Raw genomic sequence first — 19886 nt, forward strand, 5'->3', positions numbered from 1 at the left:
TTCCAACAGCACCCGAAAACAAGTTCTTTCTTGCAGCAACAGACTACTTCAAAAAGTGGGTGGAAGCAGAAGCATTGGCATCAATCAAGGAAAAAGATGTGAAGAAGTTCGTCTGGCAGAATATCATCACTCGGTTCGGCATACCTAAAGCCCTAATATCAAATAACAGCACTCAGTTTGATGGCAGAATCTTTAGAGGCTTTTGTGAAGAATACAAGATAGAGTTCTACAATTCTACACCGGCATATCCCCAAGCAAATGGCCAAGCAGAAGCATCAAACAAGGTTGTCTTGGATGGATTAAAGAAGAGGTTAGAAAAAGCAAAAAGTAAGTGGGCTGAGGAACTGCCGCATGTTCTGTGGACTTACCGTACGACACCTCGGCGATCAACTGGAGAGACACCATTCTCTTTAGCCTATGGCATGGAGGCAGTAATCCCACTGGAAGTTGGCCTCCCTACAATTAGAAGCGAAAATTTTGATCCAGACTTGAATGGAGAAGCCATAGCATTGGAGCTCGACCTCGCCGAAGAAAGAAGAGAAAGAGCACTGGTTCACATTGTCTCGTACCAACAAGAGTTGTCCAAAAAGGATAACAAAACAGTAGCCTTGTTGGGTTTGTATTTGAGAAACATGTTTTGAGATAAAAAGCACGAAAATTTGTTCGGTTTGGTTTTTTTTCAAAAGATGTTTTGAAAAATTATTTTGTGAGAGAGTTTTGAAAAAAGTGATTGATTTGATGTGTATGAGAGAGAGATTTGTTTGGAAAATTTGTAAACCAAACAAGTTTTGAAAAAAAAAATTTGAGAAAATTTGTTTGGTTTGATTACTTTTGAAAACTTATTTGTAGAGAATTTTTCCCAAAATTTTTTGAGAAACACAAACCAAACAAGGCCAGTACATCCAAGACAATTCAAAATCGGAGATTGGGTACTGCGCAAAGTGATGGGAAACACCGTGGTACCAAGAGATGGCAAGTTAGGGCCTAATTGGGAAGGACCTTACAAAGTGGTGGGATTAGCTGGCAAAGGGGCATACCACTTGGAAAATAAGGATGGCAAAGCAATGCCCAGACCATGGAACACTGCTAATTTTCAAGAATGCTTGTAATTTTTTCCTTTCTCAATAAAATAAGTAGCTTCTTTTCAGTATAGTTGTTTCCTTCTGTAAAAGATCGTCTTTTAGTGAGTTAGGGACATTGAAAGCACAGTTGGCCGGAATAACCAACTATGCACCCTCCTAAACCCAGGATAAGGATCCAGGCTGCAGGACGTTTGGTCGGAATAACCAAACACTTTACTCTAGATTGGCTGAAAAAACCAATCTAGAGGTTAGCTGAAAAAATCAACACCCCTCCTAAGGCCAGGATAAGGATCCAGGCTGCAGGACGTTTGGTCAGAATAACCAAACACTTTATTCTAAATTGCAGGAATAACCAATTCAGAGGTTGGCTGGATTAAACCAACTCTTTGTACTCTTCAACCGAGGTAAGTATCTCGGCTAAAGAGTGGTTGGCTGGATTAAACCAACTCTTGGTACTCTTCAGCCGAGGTAAGTATCTCGGCTAAAGAGTGGTTGGCTGGACTAAACCAACTCTTAGTACTCTTTAACCAAGGTAAGTATCTCGGCTAAGGAGTGGTTGGCAGGTATACTTATAGTTGCAACGATTATCACCGGGATAAAGTATCTCGGCAAGAGAATGTTGTACCGCATCCAAGACTTCAGCTAGAAAGTAAAGTACAAGCATAGAGATCAACCGAAATAAGAGTTGGAACAAAAAAGCAGACTTCATTAAAAATTCAAAGCAAGTACAAAGGATGGGGCCTCAGCCTGGTTACAATCTGTGTCCAAAAGCAAAGAAAAGAAAATACAGAAATCAAACAAAAAGAAGAGAAATGAAAGTCAGGCAAACAGATCATCAAGATCCGCATCAAGTTCAACTCGCAGCCCGATTTCAGTTGGAAGCTCGGTTTCGGTCGGGAGTATGGTCTCGATTGGAAGCACGGTTTCAGTTGGGTAGTTCGACAGTCAGGTCTTCCACCGTTGGCTCCGACCGAGCCGACTGACAGGCGGGATCATTGACAACCGTGGTATCATTGGGCACGGTTTATTCATCATCTAAATCTTCAAGAAACCGTTGCTGAGTGGTAGCAACATACTCCGCCAGTGAGCTCGGTATGAAGTATTGAGGAGGATTGCAGACCTCGGTCTCAGGCCCATGACCGAGCTGCACCACAGCACCCCTCCACCCGCATTTAAAGAAAAGATCCTTTGCAGCTTCACACTGCTTGATGTATAGGGCTTCACCCTCTTTAAAGCCCCGGTCCTCTGCAGCCTCCAGCTTCTTCTCAAGCTCCGTTATTTCGGCTTTCTTTTTTCCTTCAAGCTTGGCTAGCTCACGCAGGTATTTTTCTTTCATCACGGCCAGAGCCTTTTGTTTATCAGTATTAGTCGAGGTAACTAGTCCGGTTAGACGGTCACCTCGGCCTCTAGCTCGGCCGTCTTCTGTTGACATTCTTTCAGCTCTGCCGATTTGGCATCCGCTTCTGCCATGGCCTGCCTTATTCTTTTCTTAAGTTCCAACACTCGCCTGTGCGCAATGTGGTTTTTCTGTATAGCCTGCAAAAGGATAGAGAGTAACCTTTTAAACCGAGTAGACAGTTGAGAAAATCAAAAAAAATAAAGAAAAAAGGGCAACTTACCAGCACCATGGATTTTGTGGACGAGCGAAGGGCCTTTAGCTCGGTCAGGTGGTTGTGGTGCCTCACGTCGACTGGAAGGCAAACACCTTTAGCCAGGTTGAATGCCATCAGGTGGTCTTTCTCTGCGACCACTGAGTCAGAATCCGTGATAGCACGGTTCTGAAAGGTGATTTTTGGAGCCCACTTAGAAGAGCTAGCTCGGTCTGAACGCTCCGGCTGTGGGCTCGGTGGAGGAGTTGGTAGAGTGGTTTGGGGAACCACGGTTTCGTCTTCATCAACCAGACGTTGCTCGGTTGGAGTAGTCCGGGCACGCTTCCTTTGGCGGGATGATGAGGGTTGATGAGATGGAAGGGCCACCACGGTCTCCTAAGGTTGACCGGCTGGAAGTACCTCAGTTGGGTTTGTTTCGGTAAGAAGGGCTCGCACGGCTCTCTTCTTGGCCATTTCTTGTTCGGCAGTAAGTGGGATAAGGTTGATTTGAGGCAAGGATGGGTCCGGTTCAGGAGAGGCTTCTAGCAAAAAGTCAGTTACCCTGGTCCTTCGTTTTCCACTGTATCGGTAGGTCGGCTCAAAATTTAGCAGGTCAGTCCAACTTCGGTCTGGATATCGCAGCGCGGCGCGAAGCACGTTCAAGTTGGGGTAGCTATATTGGGACTTAAGAAAGTTCCTATCTGCAAAAAAGAAGACAACATTTAGTTCGGTTCACAATCAAAAAACTGAAATAACAAGAAGAATGCAGTAAAGCCGAGGTAACCCTACCGACTACACCCTTGTTCCAGTTTATTCTGTGGCTTGGGATCTGGGCTTGATAGTCTTCAAAATTCCCAGATACCCAGAAAAAATCATCGTTCAAGTCTTTGTCCGGTGTGTCCTTTATTATTTTTTCACGTCAGCGCTTTATTCGTAAGTAGTAAACCCAGCCATCTTCGGCTGATCCTATGGAATACTGGTGGAAGAGCTCGGCAAGACCGAGGTTAAGGCCAGCCCGGCGGTTTAGCTCGGCTATTCCGTTTATTATGCAGTAAGAATTGGTGGAAAGTTGGGTAGGGCAGAGTTTGGTTTGTCTGAGGAATTCACAAAGTAAGGACTGTACAGGGAAGCGTAGACCGCACTCCACAATGGTAATAACATTAAAAGGGACAAAGCCCTGTTTGCCCCAAGGAACGGTTTCTAGGTTGGCTAAGGTGAGGTGAACATCGTCGGGGATGTTATAATCTTTTCGGAATTCAGCCATACCACCAGGTGTTAACTAAATACCTATACTTTCCCATTTATGGTTTAAGTTATGAATAAATTATACTTGGGTGTTAGCTCGGTCGGAGAATGGTGCCGAGTAGCTCGATTAAGCGCTCAAAAGAGTGTCTGAGCAACCTAAGTCTGCAAAGTGAAAACCAAAGGTTAAGCACAGATCGTTGGACCGTGCTAAAAGAAACACAGGCAAGATAAATAAAGCCCTAGCTCGGCTATGTGAATTGCTTCATGTCTTAGCTCGGTTTGAGCAAGGGATCTGTTAGCTCGGTTTAAGCGAAGGTTTGCTAGCTCGGTTTGAGCAAGGGATTTGTTAGCCCGGCTGAGCCTATAGGGGCAGCATTCTTAGTTCGGTTTGAACTAAGAAGGCTGGTTTAGCCCCGAGTTGAAGCTCGGTCATGGTCGAGGCTTTCAAGCATACTATTACAAACGTAGCACGGATCAATTAGCCCAAGCTAAGATAAATGAAACAAAAGATGGTTCGACATGATGAAACTACTAGTTTAGCATGAAGTGCTAGTCCGGTTGATAGTCTGGCTAGATTGACATCAACTACAAACAACTTCCTAGTTCGGTTATATTGTGATTTTGGATCAAATACAGTGTTCTACAGATTGCTTAGTGAAATACAAGTGGTTCTTGTAAGGTTTTTCCCAGAAAACGCAAGGAAAAGCAAAAATGTGTTTTGCAAAAGGCACATAAACAATATGCTGTGGATTGAAAACAATACAGTGTAAAAAGAGAACAGATTTGTATTACTTACCAGGTTAAGAGGAAGGAAATGGAAGTAGAGAGCAGCAAGGACCACAAGCTTCACAGTTGCAAAGTTGAAGAACAATGGAGGCTCGAAGAGAGAGAGAAAAGGAGGTGAATAGCGGTGTGAATGATTCAAAAAAAAAAAAAGATCGAAAAGATTTGTTTTGATGGAAGGCCCAAAATTTGGGCGGGACTGTTCAAAAAACACGGGGTACGAGGACGGCGTGACAGCTGCCCTGGGCCAATCGGAGTATGCCACGTGTCATTGAAATGAGAAGCGGTTCAGTTGCTCTGATTAAATAGACGTTTTGACCGAACAGCTAGAGCCCGGTGTGAATTTAGCTCGGCAGGAAAGGCTAAAAGAGTTTTAGCTCGGCTGGAAAAGCTTAAAAGCTTAGCTCGGTAACAAGATTAAAGTTTTTAGCTCGGCTGGTAGGCAAGGAAATCCCTATCATGCTGCGCAGATGGAATTAAGAGGCAATTGAGAGGGTAATTTATATGAAAATTGGGCCGAGCTAGGTAATGGGCCGTTATGGGCCACAGTACGAAAGGCTGAGTAAAAAGGCCATAAAATTACTCCGGTCCAAAAGAGGCTTGAAGTTGCTCCGGTCCCCAAAAGCTTACGGTAAACTCAGTCATCACACACAAAGTTATCCCGGTCAGGACCATGTTATTCGTTATCCCGGTCGAGACATACCATGGTTAGCACTGGGAGAAACCGGGGTAAGAGCAGTGAATGGAAGAGCCGAGCTAAAGTTAGCTCGGTCTAGTCTGCGGCTTAGCATAGCCATGCTTACCTCGGTCATATTGGAGTCCGACCATGGTAAAACCATCTCACTTGGTTTAAGCAGTGAGGAGGGTGTTAAAGGATAAGCATTATCTTTCAGGAGTATGACTCCTAAGAAGACTCTACATGAAGGAGTAAGAGTCCTACTAGGATTATACCACACGGAACCTATAAAAGCTCACAACATCACCTATGGAGAGGTAACACAACTTTGATTCTCGAATTCACAGAGCTTTTTGTCTATTTGTCTACTTGGCTGACTTAGACATCGGAGAGGTATCCGGCACACACCCGCCGGCTAGCTCACGTTTGTGCTTTCAGGGAGTAAAACGATGACGTACGGAGGAGCGCAATCTTGATCAACAGGATTATACGAGAAAGTTTATTTATTTCCCATACAATATATATATATATATATATATATATATGTATATTATGCATATATAAATAAAATTAATTCAAAAATTTTGGAGTGGCTTTATTTAAATATATTAAATTTGATGACTTACATTGCTACACAAAAATATAATAGAATCCCATTAGAAAATTCATCACTAATACAAAATATCATTAATTCTTAATCATCTAATCAAATAAAAAGACTTGACAATATATAACTTTATTCATTATATGTAAAATTAAAATATATATATATATATATATTATTTATCTATTTATTTTTAAATTTTATTTATTTACTTTAATATCAAATTTTATTTACAAACTAATTTTTTCTTACAAAAAAAATAATTTATTTTATGTATGTTTAAGTTGAGAAAATAAGAATATTCAAAAAAAAATAGAAAAAAGAGGAAAGGAAAAAAAAAAAGGGTTTTTTTTTGTTAATATATATATATATACGTATAATAAGGAATTAGGGACATCAAACGAATAGAACAGAGGAGAGAAGAGGAGAGAGAGAGAGAGAGAGAGAGAGACGATTGATCAGAAAGAAGAGAGAGAAACCATCGCGCAGAGTCGATGAGTTCAACACAAGCAAGAGACAAAGTCAAAAGCGAGAGAGAGACGATCGCGCAGACTCATGGAGATGAACAGAAGAAGAAAAATAAAGAACGAAGAAGAATAACAGATTAGGGCTTCAACAGGTCCTTCTTCACCCTTTCTCTTTCTATTTCTCTCTATGTGCCTATCTTTTAGGGTTTTTATCTCTCTGTATTCGAGTTAGGGTTTCTCTCTGCGTATTCTGCGAGTTCGGGTGTATCTCTCTGTTTTGCTTTTCTTTTCCACCAACGATCCCATCTTGGAAAGGATCATGTTTCTCTCTCTAAAGAAACGCGATTCTTACACGTTTCTTTCTAAGAAATGCGGAATTGCGCTTCCTACGAAGATTCGTTTGCATGAATCTTTGCAAATAAGCCCCACATTCTTGGCCCTTACTCAATAACAAAGATCTACATATAAAAAGTGAAAGAAATTAATAAGAAATCAATGTGGGACAAGGAGCAAAATGAAAAAATAATAATAATAATAATTAAAGCTTTTTTTTATATCATTTCCTTTCAATTTTAACTCGAACCATTGAAATTTATATTTTATTAATATGTCCAGTTATGACAAAAAAGACACAAGATTATTGCAGACAAACTACGAAAAAAAATCAAACTTTTTGATTGGTGAATTAGTGACATTAGTTATTCTCATTGCCTAATATATAAAATATTGATATTTAACCAATCAATCTTCTAGGACAAGGGAATGGACTATTTTCAAGTGTAGCTATAAAACATAAACCCGTAAATCATGTATCTTCACTAGGGTATCATAAAATCAAAATCAAAAATTTTGGATCATCATCAATACATACCTAAACTGGTTAATGTGTTAATATTTGGGTAGGACTAATTATGGGCATAAAAAACAATCAAAAGAAAGTTTACATTAAGGCGAAAGATAGGCCATTTACATATGTGTGTACGCATCATCGTTTAACCAAAGGTCAATTTCATTTTCTATCCCCTAAATTATTTTAACTTTGATTTTTAATTTTTATTATTACTATTTTTCTAAACTTTTGGTTCTCCCGTTATGTAATTCTATCCAATTTAGACCAATAACTAATGTTTTATCTCAAATTAGATAGAAAAATGTCATGCCAATATCATGCGATATCAATTTGTGACATGTGATATCTTATTCGACTCAAACTTAAAGACAACCATAGAATTAAAATTAGTAATTTCTCACATTAACCTTTTAAGTATTGCTATATTTTTTGTCACATTAATACTTAAAATATTATATTTTTTTGTTATTACACCATAAATTCGACAGACGTGATAAAGACGTGAAAGTTTCAAATAATTTTAGATGGACATTAGTTGATGCAAATTGAAAATAATTACACTCTTTAAAGATTAAAGTGAGGAAAAAAAATAAGAGGCAAAGAAACGAATCAAGGATTTGATCAAACAAATTTCTTGAATTATAAATCACTCAAATCTCTTGACTTATGAAATAGCTAGTTAATTCCCTAATCATAGTTAATTACAAAAAGAAATGAATACTACAAAAAATCAATGAGAAAAAAAAGAGAAAAAAAACATATATATATATATGGACTTCCCACATATGGCCCAAAGTTTATATAGTCTCCCCCACATTGTTGGCCCTTACTCAATAACAAAGGTCTGTATATAAAAGGTGTAAGAAATTAATAAGAAATCAATGTGGGACAAGGAGCAAAATGAAAAAAAGTAAAAATAATAAATTAGAGCCTTTTTTTATATCATTTTGTTTCAATTTTAACTCGAATCATTAAAATTTATATTTTATTAATATGTCTCGCTATGACAAAAGAGACACAAGATTATTGCAGACAAACTACGAAAAAAAATCCAACTTTTAGATTGGTGAATTAGTGACAATAGTTATTTTCATTGCCTAATATATAAAATATTGATATTTAACCAATCAATCTTCACGAAGAAGGGAGTGGAATATTTTCAAGTGTAGCTATAAAACATAAACCCGTAAATCATGTATCTTTACTAGGGTATCATAAAATCAAAATGGACATTTTGGATCATTATCAGTACATTCCTAAACTGGTTAATGTGTTAATATTTGGGTAGGACTAATTATGGGCAACAAAAACAATCAAAGGAAAGTTTACTTTAAGCCGAAAGATAGGCCGTTTACATATGTGTGCACGCATCATTTAACCAAAGGTCAATTTCATTCTCTCTCCTAAATTATTTTAACTTTGATTTTTAAATTTTATTATTGCTATCTTTCTAAACTTTTGGGGTGTGTTTGATTGGACGGACTGGAAAATGGGGGATTAGAATCCATCGGACTTGAATCCTGGGACTGTGAATCCCCCGGACTATTTGGTCGGATTGGATATGTATCCTGTGTTTGTTTTTTCATGGGATTAGATGTCTAGATAGGACTATTTTTAGTGAATCCAACGTTTGGTTGGACGGACTGGATAGGATAAATGAACAAAAGACTATTTTACCCTTTTTCAATTGTTTACTATGTAATAGCAATATTAAACATATCTTTAATATTTTAATTATTTTTAGTAAACATTAAACATACTAATGGTTAAATTTTGTTTAAAGATATTTAAACATACTAATATTGATAAAAAAAATTTGACTGGTATAGATTATTTTTATTTAAACAAATAAAAATTTATTGTTGAAAGTAAACATACTAATGGTTAAATGTTTAAATTTTTATTTAAACAATTAACATTGAAATTATTTTGATGTACAGATTATGTTTAAACAATTAACAATTAACAATTAACAATTAAATAAATGTTGATGTATAGATTATGTTTAAACAATTAACAAATGTTGATGTAATTAACAATTAACAAATGTAGATGTAATCAAATGTTGACGTATTAAAACATAATTTAATAGATGTTAAATAAATATACATGTTGATGTACAGATGTTGAAATAATTTAATAAACATGTTGATGTACAAATGTTTAAATGTTTAAATAAAACATAATTTAAATAAATGAAATTATTTATTGTTGAAATTAAACATTTAATTGTTTAAATAAAACATCTATTAAAACATCTATTAAATTTAAACAATGAAATTAAATAAAACATAAACAAAATTTTAAAATAAAACATCAATAAAATATCTATAAAAAATTATTTTAAAAAATTAAATAAATAAAACATTAATAAAAAGTTAAATAAAATTATTTTATTTTTAAATTGAGACATTTAAATTTTATTGAATTTTATTAAATATAATACATAATTAAATAGTAGAGGGTCAAAATGGTCATTTTCGCATATAATCCAAACAGTGATTAGTCCCCCACTTTCTGTCCCACCCCCCCCAGGACAGGATAGTCCCCCATATGGGGGACATGGAGTCCGGCCGGACATGGAGTCCGCCGGACTAAAAAAAAATCAAACGACGGATAAGGTGCACTGTTTGGATTACAATCCAAATAGTGGATAGTCCCCCCTCCTAATCCCCCCAATCAAACACACCCTTGGTTCTCAAGGTATGTAATTCTTTTTAAATTAGACCAACAACTAATATTTATCTCAAATTAGCTAGAAAAATGTCATGCCAATGTCATGTGATATCTTATTCGACTCAAACATAAGGACAACCATAGAATTAAAATTAGTAATTTCTCACATTAACCTTTTAAGTGTTACTATATTTTTTGTCACATTGATACTTAAAATATTATATTTTTTTTGAATAATGTTTGAGGGCCCGAAATTAGTGGCTCAAAACCCAAAACGACGTCGTTTTGGGTTTTGATTTTTTTTTTTTTTTTTTCTTCTTCTTCCTTCCTCTTCTTTCTTTTCTTCTTCTTCTTCTTCTTCTTCGTTTTGAACCTGAGAAGCAGAGGCGAGAGAGAGGGAGGAGAGAAAGAGAGGGAGAGGGAGAGGGAGAGGGAGAGGCCGTCGCCGTCGTCGTCGCCGATAGCCGATCGCCGCGCCTCCGCCTTCGCCGCCTCGCTGCTCTGCTCTGATCGTCGCCGGCTCTGCCCCGATCGTCGCCTCCGCCCCTCGTCGGCTCTGCCCCGCTCGTCGCCTCCGCCTCCGCCGCCACCTCCTCCATTTTTTAGGCCCCCTCCATTCCTTCCTCCCCCTCCCCCTCCCCCTCCTTCGTCTTCCTCCTTTCTCCGGCTGAAAAGAAAAAAAAAAAAAAAAAAAATAGGAAAATTTTTTTTGAGCCATTCGAGCCGTTGCCCATTCGGGCTCTGTACCACCACTCATTTTTTTTCTATTACACCATAAATTCGAGAGACATGACAAAGACATGAAAGTTTTGGTATAATTTTAGATGGACATTATTTGTTGATGCAAATTGAAAATAATTAGATACTTTAAAGATTAACGTGAGGGAAAAAAAATAAGGGGCAAAGAAATGAATCAAAGATTTGATCAAAAAAATTCCTTTAATTATAAATCAATCAAAATCCCTCGAATTATGAAATTGCTAGTTAATTCCTTAATCATTGTTAATTATAAAAAGAAATGAATCTTACTATAAATCAATGAGAAAAAAAGAGAAAAAAAAAAAAAAAAACATATATATATATGGACTTCACACATATGGCCAAAAGTTTACATAGTTTCCCCCACATTCTTGGCCCTTACCCAATAACAAAGGTCTACATATAAAAAGCGCAAGAAATTAATAAGAAATCAATGTGGGACAAGGAAAATAAAAATAAAAAATTAAAACGTTTTTTTGTTATCATTTTCTTTCAATTTTAACTCGACCCATTAAAATTTATATTTTATTAATATGTATTGTTATGACAAAAAAGACACAAGATTATTGCAGACAAACTACGAAAAAAATCTAACTCTTTGATTGGTGAATTAGTGACATTAGTTATTCTCATTGCCTAATATATAAAATATTAATATTAACCAATCAATCTTCTAGGACAAGGGAATAGACTATTTTCTGGTGTAGTTATAAAACATAAACCCGTAAATAATGTTTCTTCACTAGGGTATCATAAAATCAAAATCGCAAATTTTGGATCATCATCGGTACATACTTAAACTGGTTAATGTGTTAATATTTGAGTAGGACTAATTATGAGCATAAAAAACAATCAAAGGAAAGTTTACTTTAAGCCGAAAGATAGGCCGTTTACATGTGTGTGCACGCATCGTTTAACCAAAGGTCAATTTCATTTTCTCTCTCCTAAATTATTTTAACTATGATTTTTAATTTTTATTATTACTATTTTTTAAAACTTTTGGTTCTCAAGGTATGTAATTCTTTTTAATTTAGACCAATAACTAATGTTTATCTCAAATTAAATAGAAAAATGTCATGCCAATATCATGTGATATCAGATTGTGACATGTGATATTTTATTTGACTCAAACTTAAGGACAACCATATGATTACAATAGGTAATTTCTCATATTAACCTTTTTAAGTATTACTATATTTTTTGTCACATTTATACTAAAAATATTATATTTTTTTTCTTTTACACCGTAAATTTGAGAGACGTGACACAGACATTAAATTTTTGGTACAATTTTAGATGGACATTTGTTGTTGATGCAAATTGAAAATAATTACATATTTTAAAGATTAAAGTGAAAAAAAAATAACGGGCAAATTGTAATGTACCCTTAAACAAATACATTATAACCCAAAAGTCAAACCATAAAGTCGCATACATCCAAGCTCATACGTGTGGTTTGAATGTGTTATATGAGTTGAACAATTTCCCATTCTTTGTTTTTGATGTTACACAATTGGTAAATGCACCTTTTTTTTTTAACTATATAATTGTTGAATTTAATCATCATAGCTCTAAGACATCAAATGGTAATGATGATTCCATTGACTCCTCTATTCGTGTGGTCCTTTTATCATTAGGTAGGCAAACCGACTTCCATTGCTACACCATATGATCAACAATATATATCTACACTTAAAATGAATTTCATATGTACATTTCTTTTTGATCCAAAAAAGTTGGCCAGGTCTAACTGTATTTTTGGATTTGCTTAAGCAATGACTCGTCGTCCCGGGTTTGATCCCAACCAAAAAACCTTCACCTACCTATCTATCAATGAGCCGGGTAACATATTCCTTATCAACCGGGGCAACCCATTTGTTCAGGTATCAACCCGATTTGAATCTTTCAAATCACATGGAATGGGTAAAAAATGCAATTTGAATAACTAATTTTGAGTTTAGATGATAAGAAAAATAGTGTATGTAATTTCGTCTTATAATATATGTCTAATCTTATCCTATAATGAGTCTATTTGGGAATGATCTAGCCAATTGTTAAACAAAACTCAAAACTGTTTGTTAATTTGATTGTACAAAATTTGTAGAGTTCAGATCGGATCATATCAAATCAAGTGAGTTTAGTGTCCTCTTTTATCTAGACTAATAATAAAACATTATTGTTTCTTTTGTAGTCGCACTACTCTGTCTTCCCATTTTCACTCTTCTTTCAAGACTAGGTGAATAACTTACGTGTCAAAAACAAAAGCCCCAAATTTGTGAGTAATTGATTCAACAGGGGTCTCCAAAATTTATTTTATTTTTTCACTAGCATTTTTGGAATTTTATTCCGATTAATCCCAAATACATAAAATTCTCCTACTTCATATATAACAAGTAATTTATGACGAGACTAAACATGCATCGTTTATTTTATCTGCTAAAAAAAAATTTTTTTTTTTGGACAAATGAGGGTTATAGTGTGAAAAACTAGTTAAACTTTGATTACTGATTATGAAGCGTGACATTAATATTTATCAGAATATATTAGTAAAAAATATGCAAATTGTTCAAAAAAAAAATAATAATAATGAAATTGCCTCTTGAAGAATCAAATAATGATAAGGCTTGCCTCGACATAGGTGGCAATGGAGCAACCCCCTCTTTTTCATTACACACTCCACCTTTAAGGGCATCCAATTTATTTATTTATTTATTTGAATAATTAAAAAATTTGTTTCGTAAAATGTTCTAAAAATATTTTTAAAATGCCGCTATAGGTACTAAAAACGTCGCTAATTCTTTTTGTGACATTTAGTAACAAACGCCGACAATGCGGCCGTCGCTATAGCCTTGTGGCGTTTGAAAAACATCGTTATATTAGTAGAGGCGGCATTTTTAATTCATCGTCTTACCAGCAAAACCTTGCACCATTGTCATTACCATGGTTGTTAAAATCACGATCCTACTTTGCCAAAACAATCCAGATCGTTGTAGGATCGATGTTATAACAGGATCGTATAGGATCGTAGGTAGGATCGCAAGTAGGATCGTATAGGATCGTAGGTAGAATCGCAAGTAGGATCGTAGATTTTATGATTTTTCACCTTATTTTTAATATGTATCATTTTAATTTTAATTTTTATCTTTTTTTTTAATAGAAAGTAAGATCTTACGATCCTCGATCCAATCCTACGATCCGATCCACTAGACCCTCTCACTGATCCTACTTAGGATCCCGATTTTAACAACCTTGGCCATTACTCACTCGGCTACTTGCTGCATCGACCAAAAGGCACAGAATATTGCCAAATATCCCACAAGATTTGGATGTTTTTCAAGGTACTATTTTCTAGGTTAATATATAAAACCATGTGGCTGATTTGGCTTAATTCAAGTTTTTAATTTGTTTCCAAACTAAAAACAACCAAATTGTATCACTCCAATTTTTCATTTTCCTCATTTTTTCAGGTTATCCAATCTCAATATCGCGCAAAGATGTGTTGCATTGCGTTTAATTTTTCAGTTTTTAATTTGTTTCCAAACTAAAACCCACTCTTCTCCTTTCTAGGTCTTTTCCCAATCTACAATTATTCACTAATTTCCAACACCAAATCACATCATGTCTTAATAGATTTAGAAAAGTGAGAAATTAAAAACTAGTGATGTTAGTACTTTTACCTTGTTACTTCTTCTTCTTCTTCTTCTCTTTCTTTGAAAGGTGAACCTATACTTAATAAGAACAGGTATTATAATTAATAAGATATTGTATTTGTCAAAAAAGCTTCGATTAAATGATTGCTCACCTCTTGGGATGAAAATGCATGAGATTGTTGTTGACGTGACATTGGCCGAATAGTGGGATGACTACTAAGTGAATCCACAACCTATCATTCAATAAGAGGCTTAAGTTGTAGATAAGCTCTAGGCAATTTAAAGTAATAACTAGTAAAAATAGTTAAAATACCTGTTGCCTATATAATGGGGGTTTGTGAACCTCTAGTGTACATGGGAGACACACATTGGTACATTTTCTATAAATGAACTTATTCTTCAATTGATAAAAAAATTATAATCCCTAGCCTCACCTAATTCTAGACTTCATTAAATTTTCAAACCACACAACATGCAGAGAAATGAACAGAATTAAATAGTCCAATTAGTGGAGAAGTTTCCCTACAAAAACAGAATAAAAAAAGAACCTGAAACCAGTCTTTATGAAAATCCATAATGTCTATATATCCAATTCTTTGCTCTAAGAGCTTTTATATTCTCTGTTTTGATCAAAAACTAATTCAAAGGCTCACAACTAGTTAAACAGTTATGTACAGCAGGATCTACCTTCATCCACCTTCCTAGTCTCAAACTAACAAGGAGTTTTATAAGACTGAAATAGCTTAATGCAAAATCATAGTCATTGAAGCAGTCTACAATGACAATGTCCACTTTAAGAATTGCATACATAAAGCATAGCTATGGCAGTGGCACCTGCACCATCTGTGCTATTTCAAGTTCAGAACTTTTTATGCATTCAATGAGTAAAAGAGAATAGTGATTAAATGATCTGCAAAGAAAACCAACTTGAACCATACACACAAAATCCAATAGCATGTACTGGACATAGTTGTTTGATACAAAATCCATCATTGTACCCTATCCTAACACTTGTTTTGGTCTATTAACACAATTCCCCAACAATGGTGAGGGAACCCATGTCCCAAAAATATTAAGAATATATATATAAATATACATATTATCGTAACTAAGCAAAAATAATAGTGTTATTAATATCTAAATAAAAGATAAGACCACCATCTGAAAAAATAAAAAATAAAGATAAGACCCATTATCACATAAGATGATATCCAAAGAGCAATCATCAACCTAAAAAAAAATAACAGCCAAAATGTAGTGGTTGCTTTCATTGCCTCCTGTCTTGTCCTGGTAATTCCCAGGAAAGAAAATGATATAATGCGAGAAATGACATACGCACATAATGGATTGTAAGACAGCTCGTTCAACCTAACAATACTTAAGCAACAAACTGCTCATTGGTTTTTCACTGGAAATTTCAATAAAAATTAAGCTATTATATAATTGGTATTTTTAAAAATACTCTTCTTTTACACACAAAAAAGCAAAGTTTTGCTATTAAAAGCAATAAAATAACTTTCAAAAGGTATAACCAAATTCACTGATTCCTTCCATTTAAAGATTCTGTTGAACAGTAAAAAGCAGTCAAGGTCTTGAAAACTTGTGGATGGATGGCCAAAAAATAAAAAATTGACTGGTAGGGATGGATAAAAGGCAGAGCATAATAGACGCACCAACCATCTCAAGACAACATAAAAAGCAGCATTTCACCACACACTGAGAATCTCTCTGATTAGGTGCAAATGATTTAGCAAACATGTCTAAAAAGATGAAACAAATATGGACTGCAACGGTAACACCATCCTCATAGTATCATCGGCCAATAAAATACTACAAATGAGATTATTTGACACTACCCAACTATGTAGCGGTTCGTAATATTATCATGTACTTTCACCGTTATAACTAATATTTACTCTTAAAAGACAAAGCGAAGATGCGGAAACAAAAATTGGATGCCAAGCAAATGCATGAAAATGTCTAGTGGCTAAAAGAATTTAGGGTTCACGAAGGCAGGAGATTTTATTATTTTATGGTTCTCTAATGTTTCCACCCATTTTTCAAACATTTGGAATGACGCAATGCTATTAGAAGTAACAGTAACAGAATCATACAGACAGCATTAACTGGCACTCATCTAAAATCAATATCAGCAGGAAATCACAATTTGTAGCAAGGCATACATCTCGTCATATGATTTGAAAAGGAAGAATTGATTTTGTGCATGCATATGTTCCCTGCAATTGCTGTGCAGATCTATTGTTCTATGAATTTGCTACACTTTGTTTATATCATTTGTTACCATCATTTTATTTATGCACATTCATAAAAGCAACATTCCTCTTGTCATTCATGAATTTCACAAGCGATGATGAGAAACAACAAGAAATAAAACAAGGAAAGCATTAACAACACCTATTGGGAAAGCATGTTTTCAGGAATCCATTATAAGCTAAATCAAACACACACACACACACAAAAAAAAAAAAAAAAAAAAAAGAGTTTTACTAAGAGCTAGAGATTGGAGCTAAGACACCATAATTACTAATACTAAGCATACCAACTAATAGATTCGAAGGATGGCTGGATATATAGTGATTCGAAAGGGCTTCTCATATTCCTGTCCTGGCTGCTCCCAGACCAGCAAGAAGCCTACAACAATGCCATCTCAAAGCACTCAATAAAGTAAAACAAAATCAAATGATAGAGGATGTAGCAAAAAAATTGTATCTTTAACTTAGCAAACTCATAGTTGTTTGTACAACTATCCCAGAGAAGTAGACAAGATGAAGGTACAAAAATTATTAAGTATAATTTGACGAGTTGGAACAGTCAACACCCCTTGGCTACATTACAAATGCAGTATGTGTTGGGACTTGAATATGCAATAAGATAAATCACATTTGCAAAGTAACTGAAAAACTCTAGGACTGAAGCTAAAGAAAGTGCCCCAGTACGGATTTAGCCAAAACTCGATCATGATTCAAGGTAGTGCCTCCAACCATGCTTTTAACCATCTCAGTTTTCATGCACACAACCACCAGACCCAGCACTCATGCATACAACCACCAGCACTCATGCTTTTAACCATCTTAACTGGCACAAATTGATAAATGGTTCAAATAATGGCAGAGTCAGTGATGGCAGAGTCGGTAATAGAAGTGATGGCAGAGTCAGTAATATGCCTCCACATCTACTTCCAATAACACTCTAGCCAAAAACAGTTAACAGAAACAAGGATAGACAACATATTTTACACATACAATGGACATACTACCTATCATTATTAAAAAATACAGGCAAGAAACAACTAGGCAGAGGCAATTATTGACCACAAACACAAAAGTAGCAGGAAAGATAGTAACTTCTGTAACAGAATCGTGGGTGAATAAATATAGATGGAAAAAAATGCTTTATTTCTTAAAACAGATATCGATCAAAATAATCTCAGATAAAGTATTGAAATTAATGTGTCATTATACTTAAGAGACATACAATGCAAATTTAATCACAAAAGGTCTTTCAGTATCAATCTTCAGAATTGCTTCTGTTATAACATATCCTGCCTCAATTTCCATTTAAAAAAACAGAGTCCTTGCCTGAATGTTGAATCAAAGGCATGCAAATGTCATCGTTCCCCCTCTGAGATGAATCACTACGAGGAATCACCGAGCTGAAGAGGAATCGAGAGAGAGAACTTCGTATTGATAAACCCCCATATGTTAATGTTCAATCGTCATATATTTTGCTGAAATTTTAAGCATATAAATCCAGCAGATACATGCATTATAAACGCCCAAAACAAAACAAAACAAAACAAAAAAATTCAAACGAAAAATACCCATTAAAGCAATGGATTAAAAAGGGTATGATTGAAAAGAAAAAAAGCACCTTTCTTGGCATGAAGAAGATTCCGACCCATTAAAGATCTACCCCCAAATATATCATCTGCATTACTATCAGAGAAATCGAGCCGGTGCAGACGGTGGTGACGGTGGAGCTTCTAAATCGAAATCGAAATCGCTCTGAATCTCAAAGATGAATCTGTGAGAATGATAAGGGTTTAGAGAGGGTTGAGATAGAGGCGAGATTTGAAGGCTTGAGGATTCAAAATAAGGGTTTACAAAGGCTTTAACAATTATTCTCAGATTCAAAATAAGCTTCGAAATTGAGAAAGAATAACCGAAACATAGATTTCGAAATCGAAATCGAAATCGAGAGAGAACTTCGATTAGGGCTACAGCGAGAGATGAAGCAGAGAGAGAGGAACGAGGGAGTGAGTGAGTGAGAGATTAGGGAGATTAGGGCTACAAAATGTATTATATTTGATATTCACCCGCTCGCCCATTTAAGAGAGGGAGGGAGATAAGACGTAAAACGCCATCGGTTACGGAAACGGTGCCGTTTTGATTTTTAAAAAAAGCGACGTTTAAAAAACGTCGTTAAACACTACAGAGAGGAGTGATGTGCAAACATGGTCTGCTTGAAGATATCATGAAACCTTATTTTGCAAAGAACATATGCTTTACTAATACTTGTCCAACAATACTGTCTTATTCACAGGATTGTTATAACACTCTTGCCAAGCATGCCCCCATGTCCTTTCCCTAGGTCAAATGCCCAAATTGCTTATAATTTACAAAAAGAAAAAAAAAAGAAAGGGATTCACCATTTGAAACTCACTACAACAAGTTATATTTTAAATTTTTAATTTTGTCATAAACTCAATCGTGTATCACTCAACTCATTTGACATGTCGTTGTGAGTGAATTATAAAATTTTAACATTTATGATCATTAAGGAAATTGGAGTTTTATGTTTCTAGACTAGTTGAAGGGGAATGGGAGGGGATGGTTAGGGAATCCAACCACATTAATTCTACTATGAATGATCTTAACTAATCTTGTTTGATTTCTAAGCAAGTAGGGACTTTTTCTTGACACGTTTAAAAAGAAGTGTTATGGTTGATCAATCCCGTCTATCATTTCTATCAAATAAAAATTTAAAAAATAAGCTCTCTGCATAATCAACTCTTCATTTGCTCCTTACTGTTTGATATTAGAAAAATGATATATAAATCCACTTTCTAAACCCAATGATGTGCAAATAAGATGATTGGTTGATAATTAAAGAATATTGGAGAAAGAGTGTTGATTTAAATATTATAATTAATTATCACATCATTAAGTTTGAAAAGTAGAGCTAATTTGAATAGCAATACTCTTGATATTATCATAGTAAGAACCTTAGGATGATGTAGAAAAGGATAAGGCTTTATCCAATTTATATTCACTTTGAAGAAGTCGTGGCAACAAAAAAATTCTAAGGTTACTGAAGTTAGGGGACTCACATGTACGTCCTAATAAATGGATAGGCCATGTGAGAATTAATGATATTTTTATATAAAAAAAAAATATTTAAAACGTCACTAATTGTTAATTTTCAGCGATAATTTAAAATTTTGTCATAAAAAATGTTATTAATTATAAGTTTTAACAACGGTTT

The 19886-nt window shown here is 35.1% G+C and overlaps 1 protein-coding gene across 6 annotated transcripts; it reads right to left on the reverse strand.

Annotated features, from left to right (window-relative positions):
* Window positions 1-1767: 1767 nt before the first annotated feature.
* On the reverse strand, window positions 1768-18727 carry LOC114288684 (uncharacterized). Of its 6 annotated transcripts, none has more exons than XR_014347143.1 (6): window positions 18273-18704; window positions 16942-17033; window positions 14534-14614; window positions 14409-14454; window positions 2702-3372; window positions 1768-2618 (listed from the first exon to the last, which is right to left on the reverse strand). XR_014347143.1 is itself a non-coding variant. In XM_082899799.1 (6 exons), exons 3-6 carry the CDS (start codon window positions 16995-16997, stop codon window positions 6778-6780), a joined length of 315 nt encoding a protein of 104 aa, XP_082755925.1. In that variant the 5' UTR covers window positions 16998-17033; window positions 17981-18129; window positions 18273-18727; the 3' UTR covers window positions 4864-6777. The 6 variants fall into 6 exon arrangements, 5 of the variants coding, with proteins under 5 accessions (XP_082755928.1, XP_082755925.1, XP_082755926.1 ...); XM_082899799.1 differs by lacking the exons at window positions 1768-2618; window positions 2702-3372 and adding exons at window positions 4864-6904; window positions 17981-18129 and having other exon boundaries at window positions 14409-14459; window positions 18273-18727; XM_082899800.1 differs by lacking the exons at window positions 1768-2618; window positions 2702-3372 and adding exons at window positions 6630-6904; window positions 17981-18054 and having other exon boundaries at window positions 14409-14459; window positions 18273-18702.
* Between the last annotated feature and the right edge of the window lie 1159 nt (window positions 18728-19886).

Source organism: Camellia sinensis, chromosome 12 (genome assembly GCF_055761805.1).
Source record: "Camellia sinensis isolate YWXY chromosome 12, ASM5576180v1, whole genome shotgun sequence".
Taxonomy (NCBI): domain Eukaryota; kingdom Viridiplantae; phylum Streptophyta; class Magnoliopsida; order Ericales; family Theaceae; genus Camellia; species Camellia sinensis.

Coding starts and splice junctions, on each gene's coding strand:
- LOC114288684 (XM_082899798.1), bottom strand. Junction 14,615..16,941: donor TCCTTCGAATCTATTAGTTG/GTATGCTTAGTA, acceptor ATTGAATGATAG/GTTGTGGATTCACTTAGTAG. Junction 14,460..14,533: donor ATGCATTTTCATCCCAAGAG/GTGAGCAATCAT, acceptor GTTCTTATTAAG/TATAGGTTCACCTTTCAAAG.